Source organism: Sylvia atricapilla, chromosome 6 (assembly GCF_009819655.1).
Source record: "Sylvia atricapilla isolate bSylAtr1 chromosome 6, bSylAtr1.pri, whole genome shotgun sequence".
NCBI lineage: Eukaryota > Metazoa > Chordata > Aves > Passeriformes > Sylviidae > Sylvia > Sylvia atricapilla.
In genome coordinates, this window is record NC_089145.1 from 31,400,430 (window position 1) to 31,428,174 (window position 27,745).

The 27,745-nt window shown below is 33.9% G+C and overlaps 1 protein-coding gene across 2 annotated transcripts in view; it reads right to left on the minus strand.

Moving 5' to 3' along the window:
- Positions 1-27,745, minus strand: part of RYR3 (ryanodine receptor 3) — a 195,398-nt gene that overhangs the window by 4,463 nt on the left and 163,190 nt on the right. For both annotated transcript variants that reach the window (XM_066321419.1, XM_066321418.1), the window contains 26 exons: positions 27,612-27,708; positions 25,921-26,030; positions 25,032-25,083; positions 24,286-24,336; positions 23,897-23,996; positions 23,609-23,688; positions 23,176-23,252; positions 21,480-21,553; positions 21,206-21,223; positions 20,638-20,718; positions 20,156-20,244; positions 19,660-19,788; positions 19,228-19,332; positions 18,952-19,033; positions 17,311-18,632; positions 13,986-14,044; positions 12,769-12,937; positions 12,070-12,156; positions 10,136-10,333; positions 9,189-9,319; positions 6,740-6,782; positions 6,052-6,179; positions 5,094-5,154; positions 4,088-4,234; positions 2,292-2,426; positions 130-286 (listed from right to left, as the gene is read on the minus strand). In XM_066321419.1, the coding sequence (XP_066177516.1) occupies positions 130-286; positions 2,292-2,426; positions 4,088-4,234; positions 5,094-5,154; positions 6,052-6,179; positions 6,740-6,782; positions 9,189-9,319; positions 10,136-10,333; positions 12,070-12,156; positions 12,769-12,937; positions 13,986-14,044; positions 17,311-18,632; positions 18,952-19,033; positions 19,228-19,332; positions 19,660-19,788; positions 20,156-20,244; positions 20,638-20,718; positions 21,206-21,223; positions 21,480-21,553; positions 23,176-23,252; positions 23,609-23,688; positions 23,897-23,996; positions 24,286-24,336; positions 25,032-25,083; positions 25,921-26,030; positions 27,612-27,708 (3,782 nt within the window). The remainder of the gene's footprint in view (positions 1-129; positions 287-2,291; positions 2,427-4,087; positions 4,235-5,093; positions 5,155-6,051; positions 6,180-6,739; positions 6,783-9,188; positions 9,320-10,135; positions 10,334-12,069; positions 12,157-12,768; positions 12,938-13,985; positions 14,045-17,310; positions 18,633-18,951; positions 19,034-19,227; positions 19,333-19,659; positions 19,789-20,155; positions 20,245-20,637; positions 20,719-21,205; positions 21,224-21,479; positions 21,554-23,175; positions 23,253-23,608; positions 23,689-23,896; positions 23,997-24,285; positions 24,337-25,031; positions 25,084-25,920; positions 26,031-27,611; positions 27,709-27,745) is intronic.

Sequence of the window (27,745 nt, forward strand, 5' to 3'; positions counted from 1 at the left end):
AGAATTAATGATTTTATAAACTCAGAAATAAGTCTTTACAGCAATACTGCTAAATTTACCTCAAACATATATATGATTTTCAATTATGAATTAATTTTGAACAATGTCTACTAAGGTAAGTGATGGTACCTTGAATAATGGCCAGTAGAATAACAATGACAAAGAAGAAAAATGTGATGTCAAAGACAATTCGGTACATTTCATAAGGGTCTCCAGCAGGATCCTCAATCTCATCTCCAATGCCACCGCCAGCTCTTACACCCACATACATGTGGAACAGGTAACACTAAAAAAGAGAGAGGAAAATATATTTACCATTAATTATTTTTTGGTGTTTTCTTCTTTTTTTTTCTTTTCTTTTTTTTTTTTTTCTTTTTTTCTTTTTTTTTTCTTTTTTTCTTTTTGAATTATTCTGCTTTGCTAATTCTCTTGACAATTTTGAAACAAGAACACATGATATCATTCCTCATGAATCAAACACACTGCACCAAAAATCTGTTACTGTCTTAACTAATGTGATTCCACCTTCAGGTACACTTACTAAGAGGGGGAGTCAGCATCAGCTGTTACGTGCTCCTCACTCCCTGGGTCTTACTTTCAGACTGAGACTATTTTGGCGTTATTTTTCTTGTATTTACTGTTACTGTATTCAACTATATTCTACTCTGAAGGTTCTGTCTTGCTCTGAGTAAGCAGAGGACATCTTTCAAAGTGCTGCAGTAAGGTTTAGAGATGTGGAAAATATTGCCATAAAATAAATAGTTGCATATCAGAACAAGTAGATCTAGCTGTTTGTAGGTGGTTTCCAGATAAATTAATTTTGCAATACTAGATGTCTGATTTATTATATTGTAAATAAGTTGTGATCTCTGAAACAGCCTGTGTTCAGTTCAATACAGAAGTAATCACTTTACCAAAGTATTGTCATATTTTTTAAGATATAAATCTCAATCAAAAAATCTTAAATAATCTGTATACTTAAGCTCTGTAAGTATTTGGGAATGAGATCTTCTGCAGGAGTGATAATTTACTGATGTTCCTGTATGATTGGCTACAGAATCTTGTAAACTGCCTTTGGCCACACAGTGTGGGTTAAAAACAATAACAATCTCTAAGCACAGCCAGTGTTCTGCAGTCACATTAGACAGGAGTGGGTGTTAAATAATGACTATAAAACCTGGCATTTGCAAACACTAAACAGAACTATACATTCATTTTTATAATGCAGTTTTACTGATGACATAAGATGCTAGTACTAGTTTAATAATACTTAAAAATTTAGCTTAGAATTTATTTACCTCACTTGATAGAGTGGTTTAAAATGTAGTATAGTTTTATTATTTTAGTTATTCCTACACCTATTTTATCACCAGACCATAGTATTCAGGTCACAAAGTTTGGACAGGTTTCATAATTTCTGTAATTTGCATGTCTAACCTGCACTGAGTGTTTAAAAGAAAGATCAAGAATAGAGAGGATCATTCTGTGAAGTCTATGATACACTTCTGTTCTGAGTTATTTTATTCTATCTTTGATGTAAAATGCAGGGCAGAGAGTTTCTGTTCCATGGGAGATATCAGCTGGCCCCAAACTCAGACTATTACCTTTTTACTACCCGAATTTGTGTTTTCTGTATACAGTAAGAAAATCAAATCCTCTTCATTAATATATATCCATAGAGTATGTGTTATTTTGACAGAAATAACATTCAGTGGCAATGGGTAAAAATCAGATTGTAAATTGGTATCACCCATTATAAGTTGTAATTTCTGCTTTCTCACCCTTAACTTCTTTCTTCATGACTAAATTGCTAACTGTAATTTTGGAGCAGGCTTTTATACCTAGTGTTAGTAACATCACTTAATTCATATAACCTAAGTAAGGACAGGAAGAGCTTGCACACTTGTGAACATTGGGAACAAATGGGGCATCTTTGTTGTGACAACACAGCTTCTTTTTGAAGCTCTGACAAGTTTGTCAAGAAATTCCTTTTTTTCAGTTTGAGGGTTTGCCATCCTCAGCTGTAAAAGCATTGTGGCATATCATAAATCACAGTATTTAGGAGAAAAATTGATAATACCTTCCTATTTGCTGTTGAGTTTGGACCACTGGAGAATGCAGAGGGAATTTCAAGACTATTTGTATTTCCAAAATGACGGGTATCAGGAAGAAGAACCCAATGGATTTAACAACAAACACATCACTTATCATTCTTACTTATCATTCTCGCTGAAGTATCTATTTGAAAATTCAGGATGATATCTGAGGCATGCAGGTGATGTTTTAGTTACCGTCATCATGTCATCACACTTCATGTCTGGTTCATCTTCATCTTCACTTTTGTTGTAGAATTTACGGAAGAAGTTGAAGGCCACCACAGTGTAAAGGTACACCACCACAGCCAGGAGTCCCACAGTTAGCACAAGCTGTGTGTGGAGATGTGACATGAAATTAGGTTTCAATATTATTTTGCCTGCTTAATGCATTGCCTTAAATATTGAAAACGGGTGATACTGTACCTTTCCCAATAAGGAAACTAAAGACAGCAGTTATGTGTGTATCACCGGAACAATTTTTTACAGTCTTTAGTTTAAAAGTTTAATTATAGTAAATTGAAACACTGGATATACAATAAAAATTAAATAATAAAAATAAAACCTTTTAGATAAGCTGACAGTTTCAGCTGGGACTTATTAGGACTCAAAGACCTATCATAGTCTATTTTCTCTTTCAAAGCTGTTTAGCAAAGCCATTGTTAAAATGGAGAGAATTTTTTAGATAAGAGTAAGTAATTTCCAGGTTCTGCCTGTAAGGAAATAAAGTCATTAGGTGAAAAAGTTCAGCAGTTAGTGAGACTAGATTATACTGTGCTGTTAGAAGATATAGGTCTGGAGAGGAGTTTACTGGAAGCTATATATTTTTAAAAATGCAACAACCGGTATTTATTCTTTTAAAGAAACATAAGAGTACTGAAGGACAAACTGATCAATTATCACTATCTGAAAATCTGTCAGCATGCTCCCAAAATGAACATTTCAACTCAGAAATCTGCAGCTGTCTTTCTGTGTTCACATTTACTAGCCAGAAAAGCAGCAGGATTAGAAAAACTATTCATTGCTTGTTAAGAATGTAAAAGCCATGGTCTTGAGTTAAAACAGTTCTGTCAACTATGCTCAGTTTTGACTATTACATTTTAAAAATTTCATAAGAAAAATAAATAAATCATTACAATCATTAAAACTCACACAAAATTGGTGATCCTGAAGTAAAATAAATAGTATAAAACCAGAGATTTCATTTGTTTGTGTGATGATAACACGTCACCACCTTGGGTGATATTTTATGCCTCTTCCAAAACATCATGTGGTTTAAAATGTTTTGACAAATCTAGCAGGGCACAGGAGTGGGCTTAGAATATATGTTACTGCATTTGAGAAGGAATGGAATGTGTATGTTTGAAATATTTTGGGGAATTTAGATTTCTTAAATGTGAGTTTAAAAGTAACTGTAAAGCTTGGTTTTTGTTGTTATGCTAGCTAGGAACATGGATACTTTAAAGATCAGAGCATGATTCCCTGCAAAAATTTCAACAATTCGTTTTAGAAGTACACTTTATTTACCTGACTTTTGCATGACCAAGTTCCATAGAAGCATATTCCACAGTGCAGGATGCCCACACCTTTAACCACATTCCTATTAGCCAGGTATTGAAATCTCAGTGCTCAGATCATTATGACTGCTATAGCTAAGGAGGGAATGTGTATTCTTATTCTTGTGTATTCTTATCACAAATCAGCTCATCATTGAGGATACAGAAGGAGCTGGCTAGGTAATAATTCATACTCTTGTATTTTTCTAAAATTATGTGTTTTATATTGCATACAACACTTCTTTATCTGTCGTCACTTGGTGGATAGAGATTGTTGTAATTTTATAGGAGTTAACATGTATTAAGTGTGCTGCAGAAGGTATGTTCAATCCCATCATGATAAAAATTAATTGCATTCCCATATTTCCAGTACTACATTTTTTACGGTACTTTTACAAAGTGTACTTATTTTCAAACCTTTGCATATGTAGCACTAACCTGTTTACCGTTGTGAGTGACTGAAGACAAAATAGTTCTCAATGTCTTAAAACCCATAGCAATATCCAGCAGATGAGCAGCAAAGAAGAAGTTGTTGTAGTGCCCAAGGATAGACATAGTTGTGTACCAAGCTAAGTATAAAAATGACTGTAGAGAAAGTGAAAAGTGGCAGAGGGTTAGCATGTGTTGATATGGTTTATTGGATCCAGAACATAGTGGTTTTAGGTCATTCAGGTTGTAGTAGGACACTGCCTATGTAGGGATTAAACAGCTCAAATTTCACCCAACTTTTGAAAATTAACAGTGATGGAGGGCGACATCACACTGCTATTGCTGTTGAAAAATGCTGAGACCAGCCTCACTTGACAGCCTCAAAAAAATGCCATCACAAGGATGTGAAAAACCTGTGTATCCTGACAGCTACTGCCACTGGCAGGGCTGTGGAAGGCAGGTGTTTCCTGATAAAGCAGCCAAGCATTGGTAGTACTAATAACTTATTTTAAGATGAATGTTGCTCTGCTGAGCTAGCATGACTAGCCTGGGAACATGTGAATTCCAGTCAATCACTTTATGTTGTAAAAGCTCAGTCCTGCTTTTTAATGGCAGGGTTTTCTGGCACTCCCAGGCGTGTGTTGTGTAGATTCTTTACTTGAGTGGGAACGCTCCCAAGGGTTAATCCTTGAGGCTGAACCAGAGAGGTTTGCCCACTGTCACTCATATGGGCAAGTAACAATAATTAAGCTACCTTTTAAACCATTAATTTAATAAATAATGTGCTATAATTGCAGTTATAAGCATCTATACTATGCAGTTTATAACCATCTATACTGTTGCAGTATATAATTTGGTTAAAACATCTAGTCTAATCACAAGACAGAAAAAAATAAATGGCTCTGTAATGCAATATTATTTGTGTATGTTTGTTTAAAATAAAAGCAGATGGTGGAAGACATACAACCATGTTTAGAGTAAATCAAAGCATATTCTTCTAGGCTAACATACTTACATTATCAGTGAAAACAACTCCAAGCTTCCAAATGTGGTACTTTGTGTCAATGGAGCTTAGCCTAAGAAAAACAAAGTTTTTGAAATGCATAAATGTCAAAATTAAGTATTGAATCCTGCATTTACAAACAGCAAACTAGTTTTGGCATTTCACCTTTTTTTTTTTTTTTCTGAAGGCAGTGATATAAATTAACTGTTCATTTTTCAGAATATTCACTAATTCTGAGCACCATAAAGAGTTTCTAAATCAACAAAACTGGTGGAACATTTCAGGAAGAATGATACTGCCATATTCCAGCCTTAAGAAATTAAAATCTCTGCCAAAGTAGTGAGCTGTGGAACACAGATTGCTTAATTCAAGAGGTAAGTGTTCTGTCTAGTGTAAAATATTGCCAGAAAAACCAAGAGAAAAGGTTATTTTAATTATTTAATTATTCTAATTTTTTTATTAGCCATTGGATGCCATGCAAAGGGAAATCATTCCTATGCATCTTACATACTGAGAAAACCAGCTCTTGTAGGAGCATAAGTCACTTGGGCCTGGGACACTTTCAAACTTTCATCTTGACTGACTGGTTAAGTCAGGAAAACATCTCTGAATCTGTACTAGACACCTATTATCTAGGTATTTATTATCAATACTTCTTCTGTCGTTTGGTTTGTAAACTCTGTTGTAAGAACTTTTAAATGCTCCATTAATTATTGTTTAAAATGAAAGAGTGGCCAACTATACCAGTCAGCATAAATTCCCTGATTTTTTTTCTTACTTTTATAACACAAATGTGTTTTAGAACAAACAAAAAGCTATTTTATTTTACTTCCACACTAGGAAGACTTATCTATTTGAATTTTCTATGTTGAGGAAAACATCACAACACTTTCAAGATGAAATCTGTTTTTATCTTTGATGGTGAAGTTTTACCAATGCATAATTTGTCTCTGAAGTTCAGAAGTCATACCATGACACAAGAGAGGCCTCTTCTGGTTTGCTCTCTTCCACCGGACTAAAATCAAGGGCACTTTTGTCCAAACCCAAAAGTTCTGCAATGCGCTCTGCTCCATATAAGTCTCCATATTTGTTAATAACCTAGAAAGGGAAGAAGAGAAGCTTTTACTCACAGAAACTCCTCAGTGACATTCACCTACTTTAGACCAGTAGTTGTCAGGAATTAAAAAATAAGTCTTTCACAATTAACACTACTAGAACAGTAAGAACTCCCAGGAAATCAGGGGAGCATAAAAAAGAAAAATAGAAGCATTAAAGGCTATTATCTGAAAGCTTATGTATAATTTGCTGTCATTTCAGCTGGCATGTTTTTCTTTTTTTAGGGCAATGAGGGGGCTTTGTATCCTAAAGATGACAATGATTGCAAATTAGACCTGCCGGTGACTGACAGCACAAACTTATTTCAAATGTCTGAGTCTAGGAAGGAAACCACAGCCTTCTGTCTTCCTCCCTCCTCCCACCTACACCACAGCTGCCTGTTCACCAAGACATTTAACACAACAATGACTTCCATAAAACAAATTCCAGTTCTCAGTTATTTCTGTATTTATGTGTACAGAAGTATATTATACGGATATCCAAGTTAACCAAATAGTAGATTGTTGCTCTGAAAAACATAATAGAAATATAAAAAAGCCTACCTTGCGTTTCACAAATTTGTCCCAGTAATTGTTAGGGAAGGACCTACATAGGTAAGGCAAAGGTATTGCAAATTATTTAACTTATAGGGGAAAGGAAAAAAAACAATGAAAAAAAGAGAGAAAATATCCTTCTGATCATTGCAAATTTTGTTCACTCACTGCACTTAAAATTAGGAGAATGGTTTCTTTCCATGTGGACAACAGCTGTTATTAATCATAATTTGCTGCAACATCATCCTCCCCCTCCATATTCCCTTTATTTTACCCATCCACAGATACAACTGGCTACAAAAGAACAGCAGGCTAAATACTATCACCTGATAAGCTTAACAATTCCATATTAGCAGGCTAGTCTTTGTAATATCATTTATCTCCTAAATAAATTCTATTACACCCCTAGCTGTAAAAATCAAGTCAGGCAATGATTTGCAGAGAAAAATAAGATAATCTTAAAGCATAGATAATTTTTAAATTCATTGGATTACATTTCAAATAGAGGCTGAACACTTGAGAACCAGTCAACTGTTTGCCAACAAAAAAATTAAAATATTAAACTTGCCAAGAAAATTCAAGATAATTTGCCAACATATAGTAGCAAATATATATATATTTAGAGCAGTATCCAGGAATTGCTCATTCTAATGATCTTACTGTATATTATATCCACTTTGAGGAATGCCAGTTAGCAGGAAACACTACAAAGTTGAAGATCTTTCTCTCCTTACTTCCTGGAAATAAGACTGAGTTGAGAAAATATAGAGGAATGTAAAAGAGAAAAATAACTACTTAAACTAAAGGACAGTATTGGTAAAATAAAGTAAGTGCTAGCACAAGAAAAATGAGATTCCAGAACCATGTTCTGCTGGGATGTGAGGCAAACTTCCCAATGACTATGCTCCAACTTTTACCTTTCTGAATTGGAATTCTAAATTAAATTAATCCAGGTAAAGACAAATGTTTCTAGTGACTCAAATGGATGGTATATTCTAGTCCAATGCTCTGTATTATTTTTTGCTTGATTTTTCAGGCTTTAAGAGATGTCATATATGTCATAGTGTAGCCAGCTTGTGTCTATCTCTTTTACCAAAAACGTCAGGGTACATCTTTTGCTCTTTTAATTACTTTTTTTCAGTTATAGAAAGCACATTTCAGTTTGCACAGAACACTGACTACCCTCCAGCAGTGGTTATTCTGATCATACTGTACTTGCACTAAATCTCGAGACTCAGTTAACATCAGAGGGATGGATTAGCCTGCTTAAATTAGCCCTGATGTTTTGTTTAACTTCAGTAGCCAGTGTAATGTGCTGAGAACAGAGTTTACAGCATGTCAATAGGGATGAATCAACAATATATTTCATTAATTCATGCTTCTTTTTGCTGAAGATAAGTTTACTGGGTGTCTAGATGGGTTGCTAGCAATAGTGAAAGAAACTGGTTGGAAAAGAAGCAGGCTCTCCAGTTTCCCAATTACCTTCTGTTGTAACTAATAATACATGGTAGTCCATACTGCTGAATGAAATTAAGAAAAATTCTTAAAACTTAGGTATAGAAAACAAAGTATTCAAGAATTTCCAGTATTTTAGAAATTCTAATTGTGGACGCACAAATGGAAGGGACCTTAAAAATCACCTAGCTCAAATTCCTTGCCAAGAGCAGGGCTATCTTCCACTAGACCAGGTTGCTGAAAGCCCCATCCAGCCTGGCCTTGAACACTTCCACAGCTGGGGCATCTTCAGCTTCACTGGGCAACCTGTTCCAGTGCCTCACCACTGTTATAGTAAAGAACTTCTTCCTAATAGCTAACCTAAACCTACCAATAAATTCTGAAAAACAGCCTATAGTCAAGGCATTCTTTTCTGCAGGAAGAGAGCTGACTTGCTGTGTTTGTGTCTCAAACTGCTGCAGCTTACTGAGACTCTTACAATCAGTGTATGACAACTACAGTATTTGCTAATGCCTACAAACTTGACAGAAATTCCTGTCAGACCTACTCAAATTCTAGGAATGCTATTTTTCACTAGATTTATTCCTCTCATCACATACAAATATCTTTAACAAGGAATGGAAAGAAAGGGAGGAGAATATTACTCGTGTACAAGTGTGTACAAGTGTGAGTATGAGTGAAATAGAGTCACTGGAAAGGATGGAAGTTAACTTTTTAAAACTTTCTCAATAGAGATTAATATGTGAAATGTCTTGGAGAGACATTGTGAGGTAAAATACATAATCCTTGCAAACACTAGAAAATGAAAAGGAGGTGGAATGCATATGTTATCATAGTATTTATTAAATAAACAGATAATACAGGATTTCACTACTACTATAACATCTAATATAAATGCCTTTCTTTTAGATGAACTAAGTGGCAGGTGGACAGGAAAGGTTCTAGATCAGTGGCTTAATGAGCTATAATATTTATAAGCACATAGTCATTTAATTTTACTTACGGAGTATTTATAACAAGGCGATCCCATTGTCCTTTAATATCATCCTCAGTTGGTTGTTCAGTTATGTACAGTCCATCAAATTCCAGCTTTCTAGCTACCTCCTTTTCCCTCTTGAATACAACCAGAGGGACCTGTGAAAATGACAGTAGCCACCTGACGCTGTTTTACACCACAACAACACAGACTCTGAACTTCAGAAGGCCAAAAATGACTCCTTTTTTGGGGGGATGTGTCTCCCTTTTATACTATTCTACACAGACCAGTTTGAATGGTGAAAAAAGACAAACGTGTTCAATCACATTGGTCAGACCAGAGGGACATGAAGAAAAAGTCCCTCCTAGGAAAATGAATGAAAACAAAGTACAGTTTACAAAAACAATTCTCCTGTTTACCGAAAATTTCATGGGAAAAGAATTCAAGAAAACCAAAATATCTCAGGCACAAAAATCAGGTCTACAGCCACCTTGTCATGGTTTTTGTATTTTTTGCTTCGTTATAACACCAAAAATGTCAGACCAAACATCACACTATAATCTCCCACAGGTAGATCAATGCCTAGGCAGCCTGTGAGCAATGGCCACCTCGGTGGTCAAGCCCCAACTGTACCTCACTCCACCTTTTATTGCTGAGCATGAAGATGCCATGGAAGATCCCTCTGGTTGGTTGGCTCAGCTGTCCTGGCTGTGACCTCTCCCAGCATACCTGCTGAGGGATGCACACATACCTGCACTGTTTTAACCACAAATCCAAACCACACACACACTGCTAGGAAGAAAGTTAACTCCATTTCTGCTGATAAGAATACAGGAGGAACACCTTTACCTATTGAGCAGTGAGAATTTGTAAACAGCTAGGTAAAAATAGGTATTCCAGTATTAGCACCACTAACCACCTTGGGATACAGCCAATGTTTAACAAGCAGATTAGCAGTAAGATTAAGGACTTGCCTTTAAGCAGTAGTATCCAATCACACAGACAAAGGAGATGACAGTATGAATAACTGCCAGTGCTCTGAGAGCAGGTGCCATGTAGCCGGTACTTTCTTCTAAGACAAAAAAGACCATACCCTCCTCCTCTTCCTCTTCAGCAAAGGAATTCCAGAGATTAGAGTCTTCCTCTACTTCATCAAGTGGCTCTTCTGTCACCTGAGAAAAATTCAAGCACGTTGAAAACGAAATAAACTCAAAAGCTTTCCCTTTCCTCTAATCATACATGATGTTTGCAAAGCCTGCTCAAAGGAAGATGATAGGTCGTAAGCTTTAAACATTCTTCATTTGCACAGCAGAAGTCTCCACATCATGTTGTGTCACTGAAAAGAAAATCTGAAAAAAGCAAATACAGGCAGTTTACAAATCTCTCTAACAATGCTGTAGCAAAACCAAAACAAATGAAAAGCTATGCAAAAACGATTTCTTGGAAGAAGTGAGGAATGATGTGGTTATCTATTATGACTGAATTCAGGGTTTTTTTTTTTGTAATCTTCATAGTTCCTGATTACTTGAGTCTGTAAAGAAGCAAAATTGTCATATAATCAACTTGTACACTGTTCATAACTTTTTATTTCATGGCTCAGTTTAGAGATTATAAATTATATACAGTATTTCATCAGCTGACATACGGCCCTAAATTCTTACAGTGACTTTAAAAACCTACCCTTTAAAATAAAATTCCTAGGGGCACTTTTTTGACAGCTTTATCTGAAAACTGAAGTCCTGTTCAGTCCTGTTTGACTCCCACTGACCCTTCCTTATGTATGACAGATGGACTTGCACTGATAGACACGAACTTTTGTCCTTGCTCTACAAGAGAACAAGTTGTCACCCACTAGACTCAAAGATAAGCAGGAGAGAATGGGGAGAAAAGGATACTGGCATAGACAAAAGCAGAATTCTACATGTATATTCTAAGTCCATCTTCTTTAACCCTATGGGAAGGAAAGAAAGAGACAAGAAGGAAGCCCTAAACAGGCATGACATCTTTTTCCTGGAATGTGCACATACATTCTGCCCAGTTTCCAAGAGCTTTTCACATCTTTACCTGCCCTGCCTCTGAGAATGTAATTGTGTTATAGGAGTTGCATTTCAATGTATTTGAGAACAGGACTCAGTTATTTCTAGATAGAATGTTCAGTCAAGTGCTTTTGTTGTTGAAGTTTTTGATTTTAAGTCACAGAATATGTAGTAGGATATGTACTATTGGAAAACACAGGGTTCATCTATGTATCACAACTTGCATTCTAGATCCAGGAGGGGAAGATCAAAAGGTCCAGATTTCAGGATACAGATTAATCAGATCTCTTCTTCCAGACTTCAGATTTGTATGGAAAGGGGGAAAAATGAGGCTTTTATGGATGGGAGTTCTCTTTATTGAGTTCTAACCTGTTTCATTTCAAGGTTGTGAAGATTCATGAAGGAAATTGGTGCAGGCTGCTGAAGATGTTCTATCTAGTGTTACATATCGGAAACAACCCTAGATTCAGGTGAACCTCTCAGATTAGGTCTAAATTGTGAATGCATAGCCTTCTTCATCAGTGAGTTAAACAAAAAGAAATATTTCCTATTATAAAAAAAGAAGTAACTGAGAATAACTAGATTAACTGAAGTCTCTTAATATTTTGAGGACAAATGAAAAATAATAATTCAACAGTTTTGACATTTGAATTATTTTAGTCAATTTTCCCAGAACAAGGTTAACAGTCCAAACAATGACAGATTTATGTGATTACATGAAAAAGTGTCTAGAAACTCAGGTATAAAGGAAAAATTAAATAAATATTTTTTTTCATTTAGCCTGAATAAAATAAAACCAGAATAGTTACAAAGATTAAACTATTGAATCCTCTGGTACTACCATAAATATTTAAAGGACAATGTTACCTTACCTTGTAAAATAGAAGAATAAAATTGATGGCAAATGCAACAAATAGAGCAAGAAACCTTAAGTTGTAAAAATTTCTTGCCAGGTAGTGCTGAAAGTAAAAAAAAAAAAAAAAAAAAAAGTCATTAAAGGAATTAAAGGTAGACTGTGAATAATATCAAATTAAGAAAAATAGACAGCAAGATTTTTAAAACAGTAAATACGTAATTGTGTTGCCTTCATACACCAGTTATAATAAGCAAGGACATTTCTTGGAAGCCTATACCCCCTTTTCATGATAAATGAAATTAAAAATAATGGCCTTAAAATTATAAGTCAGAGAAGACTGAAACAGAAAGAAGTGTGGAAAGGTATGTTAGAATAGTGCAAACAAACTACTTGAGAATTTTCAGAGAAGTCAACATTTCATGGTTTTAAGAACAAAGCAAAATAGAAAGTATAGTTAAAGATTCTAGAAGTTAAATTATGGAAAATAGAGAGCTCCTAAAAATGAACTCAAGAGGCTAATCTGTCCTGTTAGAGATTTCAGATAGAAACACTTAATTATATAACTCTATGAAGTCTTATAAAATCACAAGAGACTGACTACAGCCAATCACTTGAACACTCATGCCAAATTTCCATTACGACATATTTACCTTAAATATCAAAAAAGGGTTCTATAAATGAAAATTAATGACTAAAGAATTTAAGACAAACTTACAAGCATCTTTGTTTGATAAATTTCCAAAGCTTTGAAGAAGTTAGCCATAACAGCCTCTGGTTTTTCAATTTTTTGTCCATGCCTTCTCTTCTTTTTCTTCATTTTTCCCTCTTCTAGCTGCTCAGATTGTACTTCCTTTGCCTTATCTTGTTTCTCACCATCTTCCATGCTAGAAGAAAGGTTAACTAAACAAAAATATCTAGCCAAATGTAAATACATTCATTTCAAATGAATGTGAGTTCATGAAGTTTGGCTTTGAAATTTAGTTTTTATACTGTATGTAGCACTGTAGGAATTTAGTTACTAACAACAACAACAACAACAACACACAGAAGAAAAACAAACAAACAAGCTGGATTTCCATACGTGTGAAATAATCTTGAGGCATCAATATGATTGTCTAAAACTATTGACCCTGATGATACACATAAAAAAAATTAGCTTTGGCAGATAAGAGGAAAACAATAAATGACTCTGAAGCAAACATTTTAAACATGAAGCAAAATAGGAAAAAAAAAAAAAAAAGATTATTATGTATAGCTTTTGAATCTCTAAAAATCTCTAGGACACCTTTTGTGTGTCTCTACAAAATATTTTAATCTGTTACTACAGTGTGGCTGCAGGTCCAGGCAGACAGAATGCTGCTTAAACACAGGATGCTGCTAAAGCAAGGTAAGTGTTTTAAATATTATTTAGGCAATCATATATAGGATGACTGACAAAGAAATGCTTCTGCTGTCAAGATCTGATAATACAGCAATAAATAAAAATAGCTGGGTTAGATAAATCTTGTGTTTTAATGACCCAATGAAAATTCCATGAAAATTGTACTGGGTAGTAGGGAAAGTGGAAAACAGTAATGATAAGTTGCAGAGGTTTTTTTTAAGACTGATGCTCGTTTTTAAAGGACCTTATGGGAAATTTTATGTGTTTTTTTTTAAAAAAAAGAATTTCCAAAGATCTATGTATGCATAATTGTCAAGAATCACAAAAGTCAGATTGCCATTGTGTTTGCCTAGTGAGATAATCTGCCACATTTTAGTATATTTGCAAAATACTTAATACGTACCCCTTAGCATATTTTCAAAATACTGATAAGACAAAGTGTAAGATAAAGTTCTTTGAATCCTGAGCATTTCTTGCATTATTTCTGGCCAAATTATTTAGCATTAGGAAGTGCCAAGGAGTTAAACAGGAATTTTGTAAAATTAACTTACTCAGCCTTCTCAGCTTCTGCTTTTCTTTGTGTTCCAGCTTCTTTTGCAATTTCAGATATCTGTAAAAAGTATTTTAACTGTCAAAATGGATCCATTCAAATAGAATTCTGGTAATTTTAGTTACTGTCTTCTAAAAAACAAAATAATAATATTTTTATAGCACTTCGCACTTTTAAAGTGTTAGATCTTTAAAGATAGAGAGCTCAGGCAATATTTTAACAGTGATAAAGGCAGAAATTTTTCAGTATAAAATTATCAATACTCTTAACTAATCCAGTTGATTGAACAACTTAATTATACACAGTGATCAGGCAGATTATGTGACCATCTGAGGATGAAGGTAACTACATCCAGACCATATCCTGATACTAAAGTCATCCACAAAGATTCGGTGGAGTTACTGATTGGAACAAGAATATACTAATGTTATATATGAAATTATATAATAAATTCGTGTTATCATTACAAATCTGAAAAATATCTATTTAATTATCAGATAATACAAACCCCAATTACTTGGCCGTGATCAAGTAATACAACTGAAACCAGACAAATAGTTAAAATAACTTCTACTTACACAATGTTTTCTTCAAGCTATTTATCTTAGCTGGGCTGAGGGTTCATTAAACCTTTACTGGCACACCACATAACCTTTCCTAAGCATGCCAGCTTTCCCTTGAGATAAGGAAAAACCAATACACAATTTTACAGACGGCTAACTGTGGTAAAGAAGCTGAGGCCTGCACAGCAAACACCTTTAGGCTTGGTATTGCAAGATCGAAGTAAACTAATTTCAAATGTCTGAGTATCTAAGCTTCAATGCAAGTCCAGCAGGCTCAAGCCCTGACATCCCAGACTCACAAAGAAAGTGCTGAAATTTGTTTCCATTCCCTTTTGCAAAAACCTATGTTAACTCTTAATCCTCTTCTGCATTCTGTTGAAGTGCTTAGACAGCAGTTGGCTATTAATCCTATATTTCTGGTTAATACATATATACACTTATCTAAAGTTTCTGCCACTACTCATCTGGATGCCTTCCTCTGGCAGATGTGTGGGAAAAGGATATAGGAAAGAATTTATTAAGGTGATCTTGCCTTGCATATCTCACATGTTATCTGTGGAACCTCACCTAGCAAAAGATGCAGGTGTAATTCTTTCACAAAGAGTCTCCTCTAGAATCTCAAGCCAATGGAGGGTAATTGAGAGATCATTTGATGATGCCTGGTTCTTCTACGGGGTAGGCAGGTAAAAGAATGTATAAATCCCTATCTGTCTTTTCCATATATGCCCTCTCAATTTTCTCTTTTCCAGGCTGAAGAGCCTTGACCTACTTAATTCCATACATAAGATTTTTTCTATATCAGGTTTTAACAGTTCACTGTTCTTCACTGAATCTTTTTCAGTTTTATTACACTCTTTTTGAAATGAGGGAACCTGGTCTTCAAGACAGATAATTTAAGATTCATGGAGCATGGTATTATGGGGGTTTCCTCTCTTCCTTTCTCAACAATTCAAAATTTCAGTTTGCTTGACTGACATTACCATTGAACTGATATTGTTGTATTCCCAAGATTTCATACTTGAACAGTAACAATGAGATCAAAATAAAGCATTTTACAGGTAAAATTATAACTTTTCCTCCTGCATTCATCCCTTCACTGATTTTTATCTGCTTTTTTAAGGCAACTTAACAGTTAGCTCTTGCTTTTATTGCTACCAGTAATTAGATTCATCAGCAAACTGTTATTTCACTACTACTTTTCTTCTGTAATTTGTGAGCCCACACAACTCTCTGCACAGATTTCTCCAGAACCATACAGTAAAAGCGAAGTTCTAAAAGGCTTCATCATATACAATTCTGTAGGTCATTTTGCAGTTTCTCTGGCTATATGGTAAATGTCACCGACCTTATCAGTACACTTTTCTAGTCTACAGACCTGATTTTCTAATTCTATCCATTTCTGTGAATTTTATCATTACAGATGCCTAAGAAAGATGTAATGACTTCCTGAAGGGAATTTTTGATTCTTACACTGTTTCTGTTTTGAGCTGTATCTGCTTTGAGCTCCACTTATTCTTTATATCCAGTCTTCTAACTAGATTATGTGAGGCATTTATATACACAATGGGAAATGAATTGCAATTCCTGTAATATAGAATTAGTGCAAACATTGCTTTGGTAAGTTTCGCTAGATAACATATTAAAGGCAAAAGTTGGATAAATTGCATAACTGACTTCATATTAATGACTCAAACTATCTGCAAAAAATTATAGAGCATTTTCATCAATACTTTCAAACATATCTGTGAGAAATGTATAAATCAAAGTAAAGCAAAGAATATTCTAAAGTGTTTATTCAGATCTGAACTAAAATATTTACTTCTACTATGGCTGAAGAAAATTCTAAAGTGTTTACATATACTTCCCAAGATTCTTGCATTAAAGTACTTATTTTTAAATACCAACCACATTATATTTATGATAAATGAGGCAGGATTTTAATAGACTGTAATTTTTATGTCCACATGTAAAAATGATATAATAAACAAATGAGAACAACGTACGCAAAAAATTTAGTTCAGTTTAGACAAGAACCAAAATCTGGAGAAAAACTTACTAATTAAGAGAAAATAATGCATTAAAGAGTTGCACAGTTTAGATTTATCTTGAAAATACCTGGAAAGTATATCATAAAGAGGTGGCTTAATGATGAGAGAAAAGATATTTTTGAATAGCAAGTAGAAACAGACCTGAGGTATAAAGTGAACATAATGCCTTTCAGATATGATAAATAAATTTTGGGTTGGATGTTTAGTTCTATTCATTTTTACACAGAAAAATATTCTCTTTAGTCCAGTTGAGTGGAACAAAATACACTGTTTATAAACCAGAAAAAGACTAAAGAATAATTACATTATAAACATTCATCTAACAATTAATTGAGACACATATATTTCAGATAATATTTCTTCTATATGCTTTACATGCATATAGAAGAAAGATGTTAATGATAAAGCATTATTATGGAGATAATAAGTTGTGTGACTGTGACTAGAAATTTGCTAGCAGTTTGCTTTGAATAAAATTCAAATCAACAGTAACAATTTACCACAGTGAAATATAAACACTGGGCTGAATTTTTCTGTGATAAAATTTCTTGTTGCCTTTTAAATGTGTAGAGATTATAAAGTAAGTTCTTATGGATAATATGTATTAATCAGTTATATATAAAATAAATCTGTTATTAACATTCAACAGTGTATTATTATTATAATTATCATTATAATATTATTTTAAAAGACAATTTAAAACCTCTTAATTTACCTGTAATCTTTTTTTCTTATGAACTGTGTTTTCCGAAGGTGTATGGATCTCAGTGCCAAGGATTTCTGCAATATCGCCAAGTCCAGCATCATGACCATGTTTTGAGCCTTCTTTCTTTGTAGGAATGCCAAAAATGTCTGCGATTATGTCAGTTTCTCCCTTTTCACTCTTCACAAAGTCCCCGAGTTCAGCTCTTATGCCATGCTCAGCACCTTCAGCTTTTTCTGCTTCCATGACATCATCATGGATTCCAAACTGTGTTGGATCAGGCATATCTCCTAATATTTTTGTAACTTTTATATTTTTGGCTCCTTCAACCAGGCCACCCCCAAATACAGTGTTCCAAAGGATCTGGAATATACCCCACACTATGGAAAAGAACATTTGGAATGTCCCTACAAATAGAATCCAGAAAAAGGAGAAAAACACTTTCACCATCTCTTTTACTGTCATCTTTTTAACTTTCCTGTATTGTTTCCTAAGGTTCTTCACAGTGACCATTTTAAAAAAGTTGGCAACATTCTTCTTCACTGCAACACATGCCACTGCAAAAGCTGAAGCAGGTTCTAGGGACTTTTCTTCTTCATCGTCATCTCCAATATCCACTACATAAGCAGGCTCTGCCTCATCCTCCTCCTCGGGCCTCTCAGATGAATCTGTTTCAGAGATCTGAGATGCTAACTGCATTTCAAAAATTGTGTCCTCACAGAAATTCACAAAGAGTTCCATTTTTTCTTGCTCTCCACCTTCATTTACAACATCAAATATGAACTGTCTTTTAGATTCCTTAACCTGTGGCTTCTCCCACTGCATTCTACTGGATTCACTGATTTCAAAATAAACTCTTTCTATCTTCTTGGCCCCACCCATTATTTCAATACGGCCAAGGTATGGTTCAAAGTAATTAAGAACACTTTCTGCAGGTTCAAGTAAGCTCTGAAGGCGTGGATCATTAGGCATGTGCTCTGAAAGGTTTGTTAGCAATACTACTACATTAAATCCAATGTCTTTGGCTGGTTCATGGAATCTTTCCACGAAGTCAACATAATTAAACATGTCGTTTTCATCAGCTTCTGTACAGGACAGCAGGAAGTCAATCTCTGACTGTATGTATTGTTTTTGAGCTTCCATTGATTTCTGAAATTCCTTCTTAGAAATGATTCCTTTACCATCTGGATCATACTCTTTGAAAGCATCTGAATTAGTTAGATCTTTTAACTTCAGGAACATGTCAAAGAACTTCAAAATCATTTCTACATTGCTAGATGATTCTACAAGCGTGTCCACCATTTGTTTTCCAATAGTTCCATTTACAACGTTACCTAAGTAGTGTGTTAAAACAGAAAGTTATTTAACAGCTACTTTTTAAATAATGACATTTCATATTTGTGCTGAAAACATAACAAAAATTGTTCTTAAATATTAGTATTTTTTCTTCCAGCAGGCTTTTCTCTAGCAGCCCTATATTGTATGACTATGTATATTCCAGAATAATTCTTAAATAAATACAAAAAAGTATTTTTCCCCCAAAATTACATAAAGGGAATTAAAAAGCAGTTTAGACAGATGAACATAATAATTATGCTTTACACTAGGAAGGTGAGATAATCATATTTGACCATAAAGAAAAACATGTCCAACCTTCAAGCAGTGACAGGAGCATCACTACCATATCCTTTAGTAGATCTAGCAGTTCCTTAAGCAATTCAATCTGAGCAGAGTCCTAAAAAAAGAAAAACAAACAAACAAACAAACAAAAAAAACCCTGTAAGATTGTTTGAAATTTGTATTCTTATGGAAAACTAAATAAATTTAGAGAATTTCAATTCATTATCAGAAAGGTATAACTGAGCTGTAAATTGTGAAGTTTGGTTTCAGTGAAGGTGAGTGCACAGTGATAATTAATGTTGAAAATACCTGTGAAAGTTTCATTTGCATATTGGCAAACACATGAAGAAAGCCAACAACTGCATCCCACAGCCTACTATGAGCCAGACTCTGTTGATTACCTATGCAAGGGCCCTAAAAATTAAGAAAAACACATTTTTTCATTTATGTTAAATAAACCAAAACAAATAAATCAAAAAGCAGCTTTAGGCAGCCATGAAGCTACATAAGAAGGTTTTCCAAGACCTCTGGATATCTAGTGCACCAAATTGTATCCTGTTAAATACATAGCTGTTTGCATGTTTTAGTTTTCGCTTTACACTTGTCCAGTGATTCCATTTAACTTTATCAAAATTTTTAAAAAATAAGTGCAAAGCATTTACAAATTTATGAAAGAACATGATCATGCTGTGTGAGCATGGAACTTCTCTGTTAGTACCTTGAGAAACACATTCTGTTTACCTGGATATATTCTGTAAGAGAATTGAATATTTGTTTGGTGACAGCCAAAGCTTTAGAAAAGTTACGTTGTCCTGATTCATCAATGACATCCTTTCCTGAATAGTACCAATAGAAGTCACTGATGGATTCCTAAGAAAAAAACAATGTTACATTTTCTAGTTTTGAATTCTCTGTGCAGTATTTACTGCCTGCATTTGAATCACCAAATCTTGCAACAGTAATTCAAATGAATTTTAGCATGTCTGTGTCAATCTATTTCTCATTAAAATAATATTTTGCATTCTCTTCAGAAGTGAACAATGAAATCCATTATTAAACATCTGATTTCACAGAGAATTCTGAAATGTCATCTGCTTTCAAAAGAAAAAAGACATTACATAAATAAAAATTCTTTATTTTGGGTATCCCTTTAGAGAGGATTTTCAGATTTTATTCCAATAAAACATGAATCTACACAAGTGCAGATACTCCATTTTTATGTGGTTTTTTTCCTCACCTGAAGACGCAATAGATAGTCAACAGTACTAATTATAATATTCACTGTTGTGGTGTTGCCCATCTGAGTACGTAAGTAATTTTGAAAATCTGAAAAAAAAAAGTGAGTTGTGCTTGGTTAGTATATAGAGGGGAAAATATGCATCACTTTTCTGTTTTCATGGGGAATGCCTTCTTTTTTAATATCTTGTTGGATACAGATGCTTATGTGGTAGAAATTGAGCTTTAGATCTCAATGTAAGTATAACTGAAAAAGTGTTATCCAGGTGACTTGAACAGGCTTTACTAGTAATATGCTAAATACCCAAACTATATTAAGACTTAAAAAATCAAATTGAACTCTGCAATTCAAAATGTTGTCATGCCAGTTTTCCTTCAGAAAACTTAATTCATTACAGGAAAATATCAGAATTGGTTCTACTGCACTCTGTTTAGGTACACACTCACCGTGCATTTTCTACAAAACTAATTCAGTTCTCTTACCATTATTATGCCCTTCACAGAGAAGTTGCAAAAATCTAAATAGATCTCGAGTAAATTCATCATGCTGCAAGACTTTTTCACCTTAAAAATATATAAATACAATGATTATGTGACAGTTGTTATGATTAATTATGCAGAACACATAATCTTACAGTAACCTTTTAAACTGGAATTTTAATAAAAGAACCAGTATTTAAAAGCATTAAAGCAATTTAAAAAAAACAGACTGATAATAATGAAAATAAAAACTGAGACAGAAAAAGCAGAGCCAAAGTATTTAGCACTCCAATGCATCCATGGTTAAAAAAACAACACTAATTTGAAAAAAAAAAGCAACAGGATATATATCTAATAAGTAAATTGTTAGTCATAACTAAAATCATGCCTTAAATGTGAGTGACACTTCTTTAATAAGCATCAAACTCTTTATTCAAGCTAAACACACAACCTGCTGCATACCATAAAGCTAAACCTAAAGATATCTGAGAAGATGCAATGAGAGATTTCTCTTTGTATTTGCAACACACTTTTGCAACAATAGTATCAAAAACTGTAAACCCAAACATACCACGCTCACGAACGATGACTGTGGATCAAAGAAAAATAACAAGAATACAAGATAAGAATATTGGAAGTTACAATATTTTTCTTAAAAATTATTGTTAAAGATATTGTAAAAAAAAGAAAAAAAAAAAAAAGGCATATTCAGAACCCAGACCTAGAATTACTTATAATAAGTTTAAAAACAGATACCTTAAGCCACAGTAAATAACAATTCTAGTTAAAGAAGGAAGCACAAATAATGTTTGAAGCGCTACTGGAATCAATTTCATTCTACTTACGAGTTCCTTCCTCAGTAACCATTCCCAGGCCTTCTGCTTTATTCTGTCTCTCAAATGCATTCAAGTCAAGAACACTGATATTTAAACAAAAAACAAAACAAAACAAAAACAGCACGAACAGGAAAAAGGACTATAGTAACCAATGGAAAGTAATTTTCTACTTTAAAATTTCTAGAGGCCTTCAACAACTATTCTTGACCCACTATGACATGCATTGCCTCATATTTTATTTAATATTTGTATAAAATAAATGAGCTTTGGATGAAACTAAGGATCCAGTGTTCAATTCTGAAAATAAATGAGTCTTAGTTCAGGTCTCACCACTTACATCACTCCTGATAATGTCATTCACAGTTTCATGTAAAAATAACAAGTGGAAAAAGAGCCTGAAATATTACTCTTTACATGATACATGATTTAAACCTACCAACAAAAGAACACTACTGCCATTGCTTCTTTCTCACACTGTTTTCCACTAAATTCTCACTGTTACTTTTATTATATTGTTTCTGTATATATTGTTCATAGTTGTGGTATTCAGAAGATGTATGGAATTTCTGATTCTATCTGCACAAGACAGAACTGTAATCAGATGTTCCATATCTTCCACGGTCAAAAGACACTGATATCTGAATTTTATTTTGTTAAATTGGCATAGCTTAGCACATGGAATAGCAAATCGTGATCCTTCTCACCACCCAGTCAGAATATTTTCATTCAAATTATCCAATATAATTCTAGCATTATCTAATTTTACTTCAGTTAAATAGCAATGCAGTCACACATTCAATTTAGTGATACCATTAAAACTAAAAGCATTTCTTAAAGCATCATTTTCATTCTCTCATCATGTTCAGGTAATTTTATTGATATCCCTTTTAATGAAGTCCTGAATAATACATATACACAATTGGTAATAATATTGCAGCAGGGCCTGTTTAAGCAAATCCCTGCTAAAGTGTTCTACGTAAATGAAAAAATACAAGGCAGATATTATTTGATTAGGCTGTAACTACTCAAAAATTATTTCTGCAATGCAGTTCACCATTCCTTCCACATTTTATCCTCTATTCATAGAGCTGCTCCACTTCTAATCCCAGTCTACTCCTTCAGAACCCTTGTGGTTTTTTAAAAGGCTGAGAAAAGGAGGTCATCTACTATAAGAGTAATCAAAACCACCAGCAATTTTTTTTCCATCTTCTGTATGGGAGCCCTTTACCTTAACTAATTTGAACTGTTTTATCAAGGGAATGGACTACTACAGTCTCACTGGTCACATGCCAACTCTAAAAAACCTGATACATATGCAGAGGATTCAGAAAAGAGAGAATATGCAACTCCTAAGAAATGTGCAGAAACCGAAAGCTTAATAAAGCTCCACTGGCCTGTCTCTCCCTTAGGAGTGGCTTTTTTCCATCCTTGGAACCTACCAGACAAAAACCTTGGGGGATGTAGGTTTTTTATTACCTCTTCAAGCTAAGCCTTCAAAGGCATATGCAGTCTTTTGCTTTATTTCTCCTTTGGAAGAATACTCTAAAAGATTATAAGGCTATTCTTATGATTCATAAAACTTTCCCACAAGAGTTCTACAATCTGTGACTCCTGTAATTTAAATGTAATGCATTCACCTGCACTGAGCAATAAGCCACCAACATGGATAAAATGGAACCTGTAATGATGCAGTTTATGGTTTTACCTGCAGGACTGCATCAAGCCAGAGAGACTTTGAAAAAATCCAGCATCCTTCTTCTCCTTCAGGTAGTCTAGCATTTTCTAAATGTTGAATATTTTTGAAGGGGAAAAATACAATGTTAGTAATATATACAATAAATAATAGTTAGCAATTAATTATTAATTGATATTTATAAGCCAAAATAGTAAAAAATAAGTACCCTTATATTAAATGATATTGAAATTATATTAATTCAAAACTTCCCGAATTAATTTCTTGAAATGCAAATCACTGGCAAAAACTAATATAATTGCTCTTGCACCAAAAATACACTGATATTTCTTCACTGTTTGGCTTAAAATTCAATACCCTCTTTTAAATGACAGGACAGTAAAATTCTCAGAATTAGTCACTTTATTTATGCAAGCAAGACTCACTGTAGTTAGAAAAGCATTACCTGTTGAACTATGGTGTTTCCACCATTTAAAATAGCAATACCAAGTTTCAGTGTTTCAACAACCATGGGTCCTGTACGACCTGTCAAAAACAAGGATACACTCCTTAAAACTTGCAGTTATGAACCCTTCAATCAGAAATGCAGTCTGGAACTTTTGCTTATTGCAGTTGTTACTGACATTTATTTTGCCTCATTAACTGTCATATAGAAACTGTATGTGATATGTACATGGTAAGTATAATGACATAGCACACTTATGTATACCTTAAATATATCCCAGAGCATTACCTTGGCTTGCACTAATCATCTGAAGCACCATCTCAGCAGCTCCACGATCATGTAAACGAGCTTGCTGATACAGAGTTCTCTGCTTTTCCATTTCCTTCTCCTGCGTTTGGGAACAAAAATTAGAACAGACTACAGATTGGAATGGATCCAGGAAAAATAGGAAGATGAGAAATCTGAAGCTGTTGAAGACCATCTGCCTCCAAAATCCATGGGCAGTTTGACTCCAAGGCTTCAAAACACCCCATCTTTCTTTCATATGAATAGACTAGTAAACCAGCTCACTCTGTTCAGCACACAATGTGTTATGCTATTTTTGCATTTATCCTAGTGGACATATTTAAAATATTCCACATTAGATTATGAAAAAGAAATGTTATTTAAACTCTTACCTCAAATGTCTTTTCTTTTTCTTCATCTCCCTCTTCTTCTTCCTGACAGCTCTTTTTATGTTAAAAACAGAAATCACAAGATCTTGCTTATTAAGAAACATAATGACTAATTTTGCTATAGTGTTTCTGCAAAAATGGGCAAACAATTACTAAGGTAAGAAGATCTAAGAAATCTGTAATTGTAAAAGTTTGTGCTCATCCACACTAAGAAAATTATATTCCCTAATGTATGAGTGTTTCAGGGTATTCATCCAACCACATATACACCCTGTAACGGCAGGCTATATAGTCTGGTCCCATATCTCTATATCCATGATATTTCTCTTCACAGTCAAGCTCTCATCCATCACGAGTCAGCTGTAATCAATATGTTGCAAAAGCTGACTTATCTTTGACAGGATTCAAGTATTAACTCAAAAATAATTACCCAAATGAAAAAGATAACGAATGGGTTTAAACTGCTCATGAATTAATCCTATGGGAAAAAAAAAAAAAAAAAGTGCCAAGTGAAAGACACAGAACTGGATCTACTGGAATTTTATGGAATTGTTTTAACATAAGAGATTTCTCGTTATACATATATGTAAAACTCTGAACAACATTTGCTCCATTAAAAACACAGAAGTTACTAGTATCAAGCAGTCTATGAAACAGAAGAAACAGAAAGAAAACTTTTGAGAAGCATCTAAAATTAATGGGAAGTACTTAAATGTAGTGAGGGATGGAGCTTGAAATTATATACTTACTTTTGCCATCATGGCAGAATAGGCAATATATAGAGGATCATTTTCTAGGTTGCTGTGAAGAGTAAAAAGTATTTTAAATTATTTTATGATATAGCAATATAAAGATGTCATATGAGTACCTTTTTTGTTAAAAAGTATTTTATTACAGCAGTCTACTTGAAAAGTTATTACACTTTAAAATTGTGTCATGGATGACTTCTCTTATCTAAATCCAGGTCTCTAAGTTTTTACTCAAGCAATTCAAAAGTATATTTGTGCATTCAGTTTAATCATGTTGGGTCGTCATTGGCTGTTGCAGGTGTAGAAAAGTAATACAGAGATATAAATTAGAATAATTATAACTGTCAGATGGCAAGGCTTTATTATTCATACAGTTTTTCTGTATATGAAGCTCTGAAGTACTCATAAAAATCTAATTCTAACATTTCTAAAGAATTTTTCTAATCTTTCTAAACAATCTAAAGTCAAACCAGAAACTGGCAATGAGATTCACAAACATAAACAAAACCTTTTCTGATTTACTGAGTGAAATGAAATGAATTCCAGAACCAAGAACACACATCTATTACCAGGGGAGACCAGGGCAAGGTACTCTGATTGAACCTGCAATTCCTGTAGAATTTCTGTTTCTATGAGAGGTCATGCTCGATCATTTCTGCATTGGGTATTTACTAAACTTTTAAAATCTCAAAAATAGTCAATATTTATCTCAATGTAAAGGTTATAGTGAGTTTAAATACATGAAAACTCTAATGAAACTGAGAGGGAAAAAGGTATTCACCATGTTCAATAATGAACTACACTTGCGTTAAATCACTTTGGTATTGTTACTAAAAATTCAGTTACTGTGTTGTTTTACTCCATGGGTTTCTCCACACAGCTCTTTTACCTTCTCTCTGTAAGAGCACTGCGACTAAAATAGAGGATAATCTGATGAAGTGGATCAGGATGGTTTTTCTCAGTCTCTTCTTCTTCCTCTTCATCTTTTTTTGGAGATGTCTGTCTCAAGATTTAGAATATAAAAGTTAAGCTTCATAAGCAAGAACAAAATTCAGTAACTAAGCCTAGGAAATGATTTCAATAATTTTATTTTATGCAATTTGTATTAACTGCCTGTATTAATCTTACTCAGCAGTTTACATTATAACCTGAAACATTACATGCCTGTAGGACTTGGAAGAAATAAGAGTACATGATTTTTATTCATGTTTTTTGTAACTTTAGAAGTTTCTCATTTGCAAGGTATTGAGAATAAGAAAGGGACAATCTTGAGGAAACCTTATTTAAGAGAAATCATGCATCTCCAGTTGAACCAAATTGAAAGGAAGTTCCGGCTCAATTTCATAGTAGAATACTGGAATAATTTTTAATAACATCATCAGATACATCCTATTCAGACTAGTGTTGACTACAACATTTTCATATATCATTTCTAAGTAACCTTGATTCAATTAATGCTCGTTATTGTAAATTTCAAATAGTTTTTCACATTTTTCATTAAAAAAATAACATAGTCAGAACTGGCCAAAGATCAGATTATTACCCTTACCTTACATGTGTTATCACACCTTTTTAGTTTTTTTAGTTATTGTAGATTTGTTGTAATTACAGTAATAATTGTAATTACAGAAGTTCATTTTACTTCTCTAGGAATTCTGAAAGAATTGCAGGCACTGCATTGTTTAATGGCCTTATTCTTTCCATTAGCAAGAAGAAACAAAGTCAAAGGAAGACTGACCACGTAATTGTCCAGAGCACGTGAAGAATGTCCCTACCCACAGCAGGGGAGTTGGAACTAGGTGATCTCTATGGTCCCTTCCAACCCAAACCATTCTGTGTCTCTGGGAGATATCAGGTATAATGGGTTTTTAAAAAGCATAACATGACTGTTTTTGTTGACACTGGAGCATTTCCTGATGCATCTGCATGTGATCCATGAAGCTGTATGTTAATTTTCATGGTGTTTAGATACTGTGGAGACAAACTCCTTGGAGGTATTCTTGACAAGCTAACTACATAGAGGGAAGAGAAAGAGCAGTAGGCATTCTGAAGTTTACCAATCACTTTTATCAAGTACAAAGGTAAACCACATTTTTGCTGAATGAGGCTGCATATATTTACTTCTCCTTATGATGCATCCAAAAGGAAAACAGCAAAATTAATTTGTACTAATGCTGAAAATGTTAGAATTAATTATGCATTAAAAAAATCTTGAAAGGGAAAAGGATCAATAGTGTTGAGCTTTAAAAAAAAACCTGTAAATGATATATACAAACATAGGAATTACCATAATGACGAAAGTAGTCTGACTGTTCATCTAATCCATTTCTCTTCCCAAGAATGAGTATCACATAGCTTGTCTGAAGGCATAAATCACCTTAATGCACTTCAGTGCGCATCATAGGACAAATGTCTTTTTGAACACAGCAGAAAATGACCTTATGCTCTGAAGCATAAGGATTAATATTTTATAAGCTTATGCATACAGTACAAAAAATTAAATATTGTTTATAACAGATACATAGAATACACACTGAAGTGGGCACTGATACGTATATGCCCAATTATGTCAGTACTTACAGCCAAATCCTGAACTAGTTTCTCCTCAAATGAATATTCCTCTGTTTCTATCCAAAAGTTCTGATAGCCATTGAGGAAGAGGTTAATAGAACGGTGCCTGGGGGGGTTGTGAGAGTGAGATCAAGAGGGGTAAC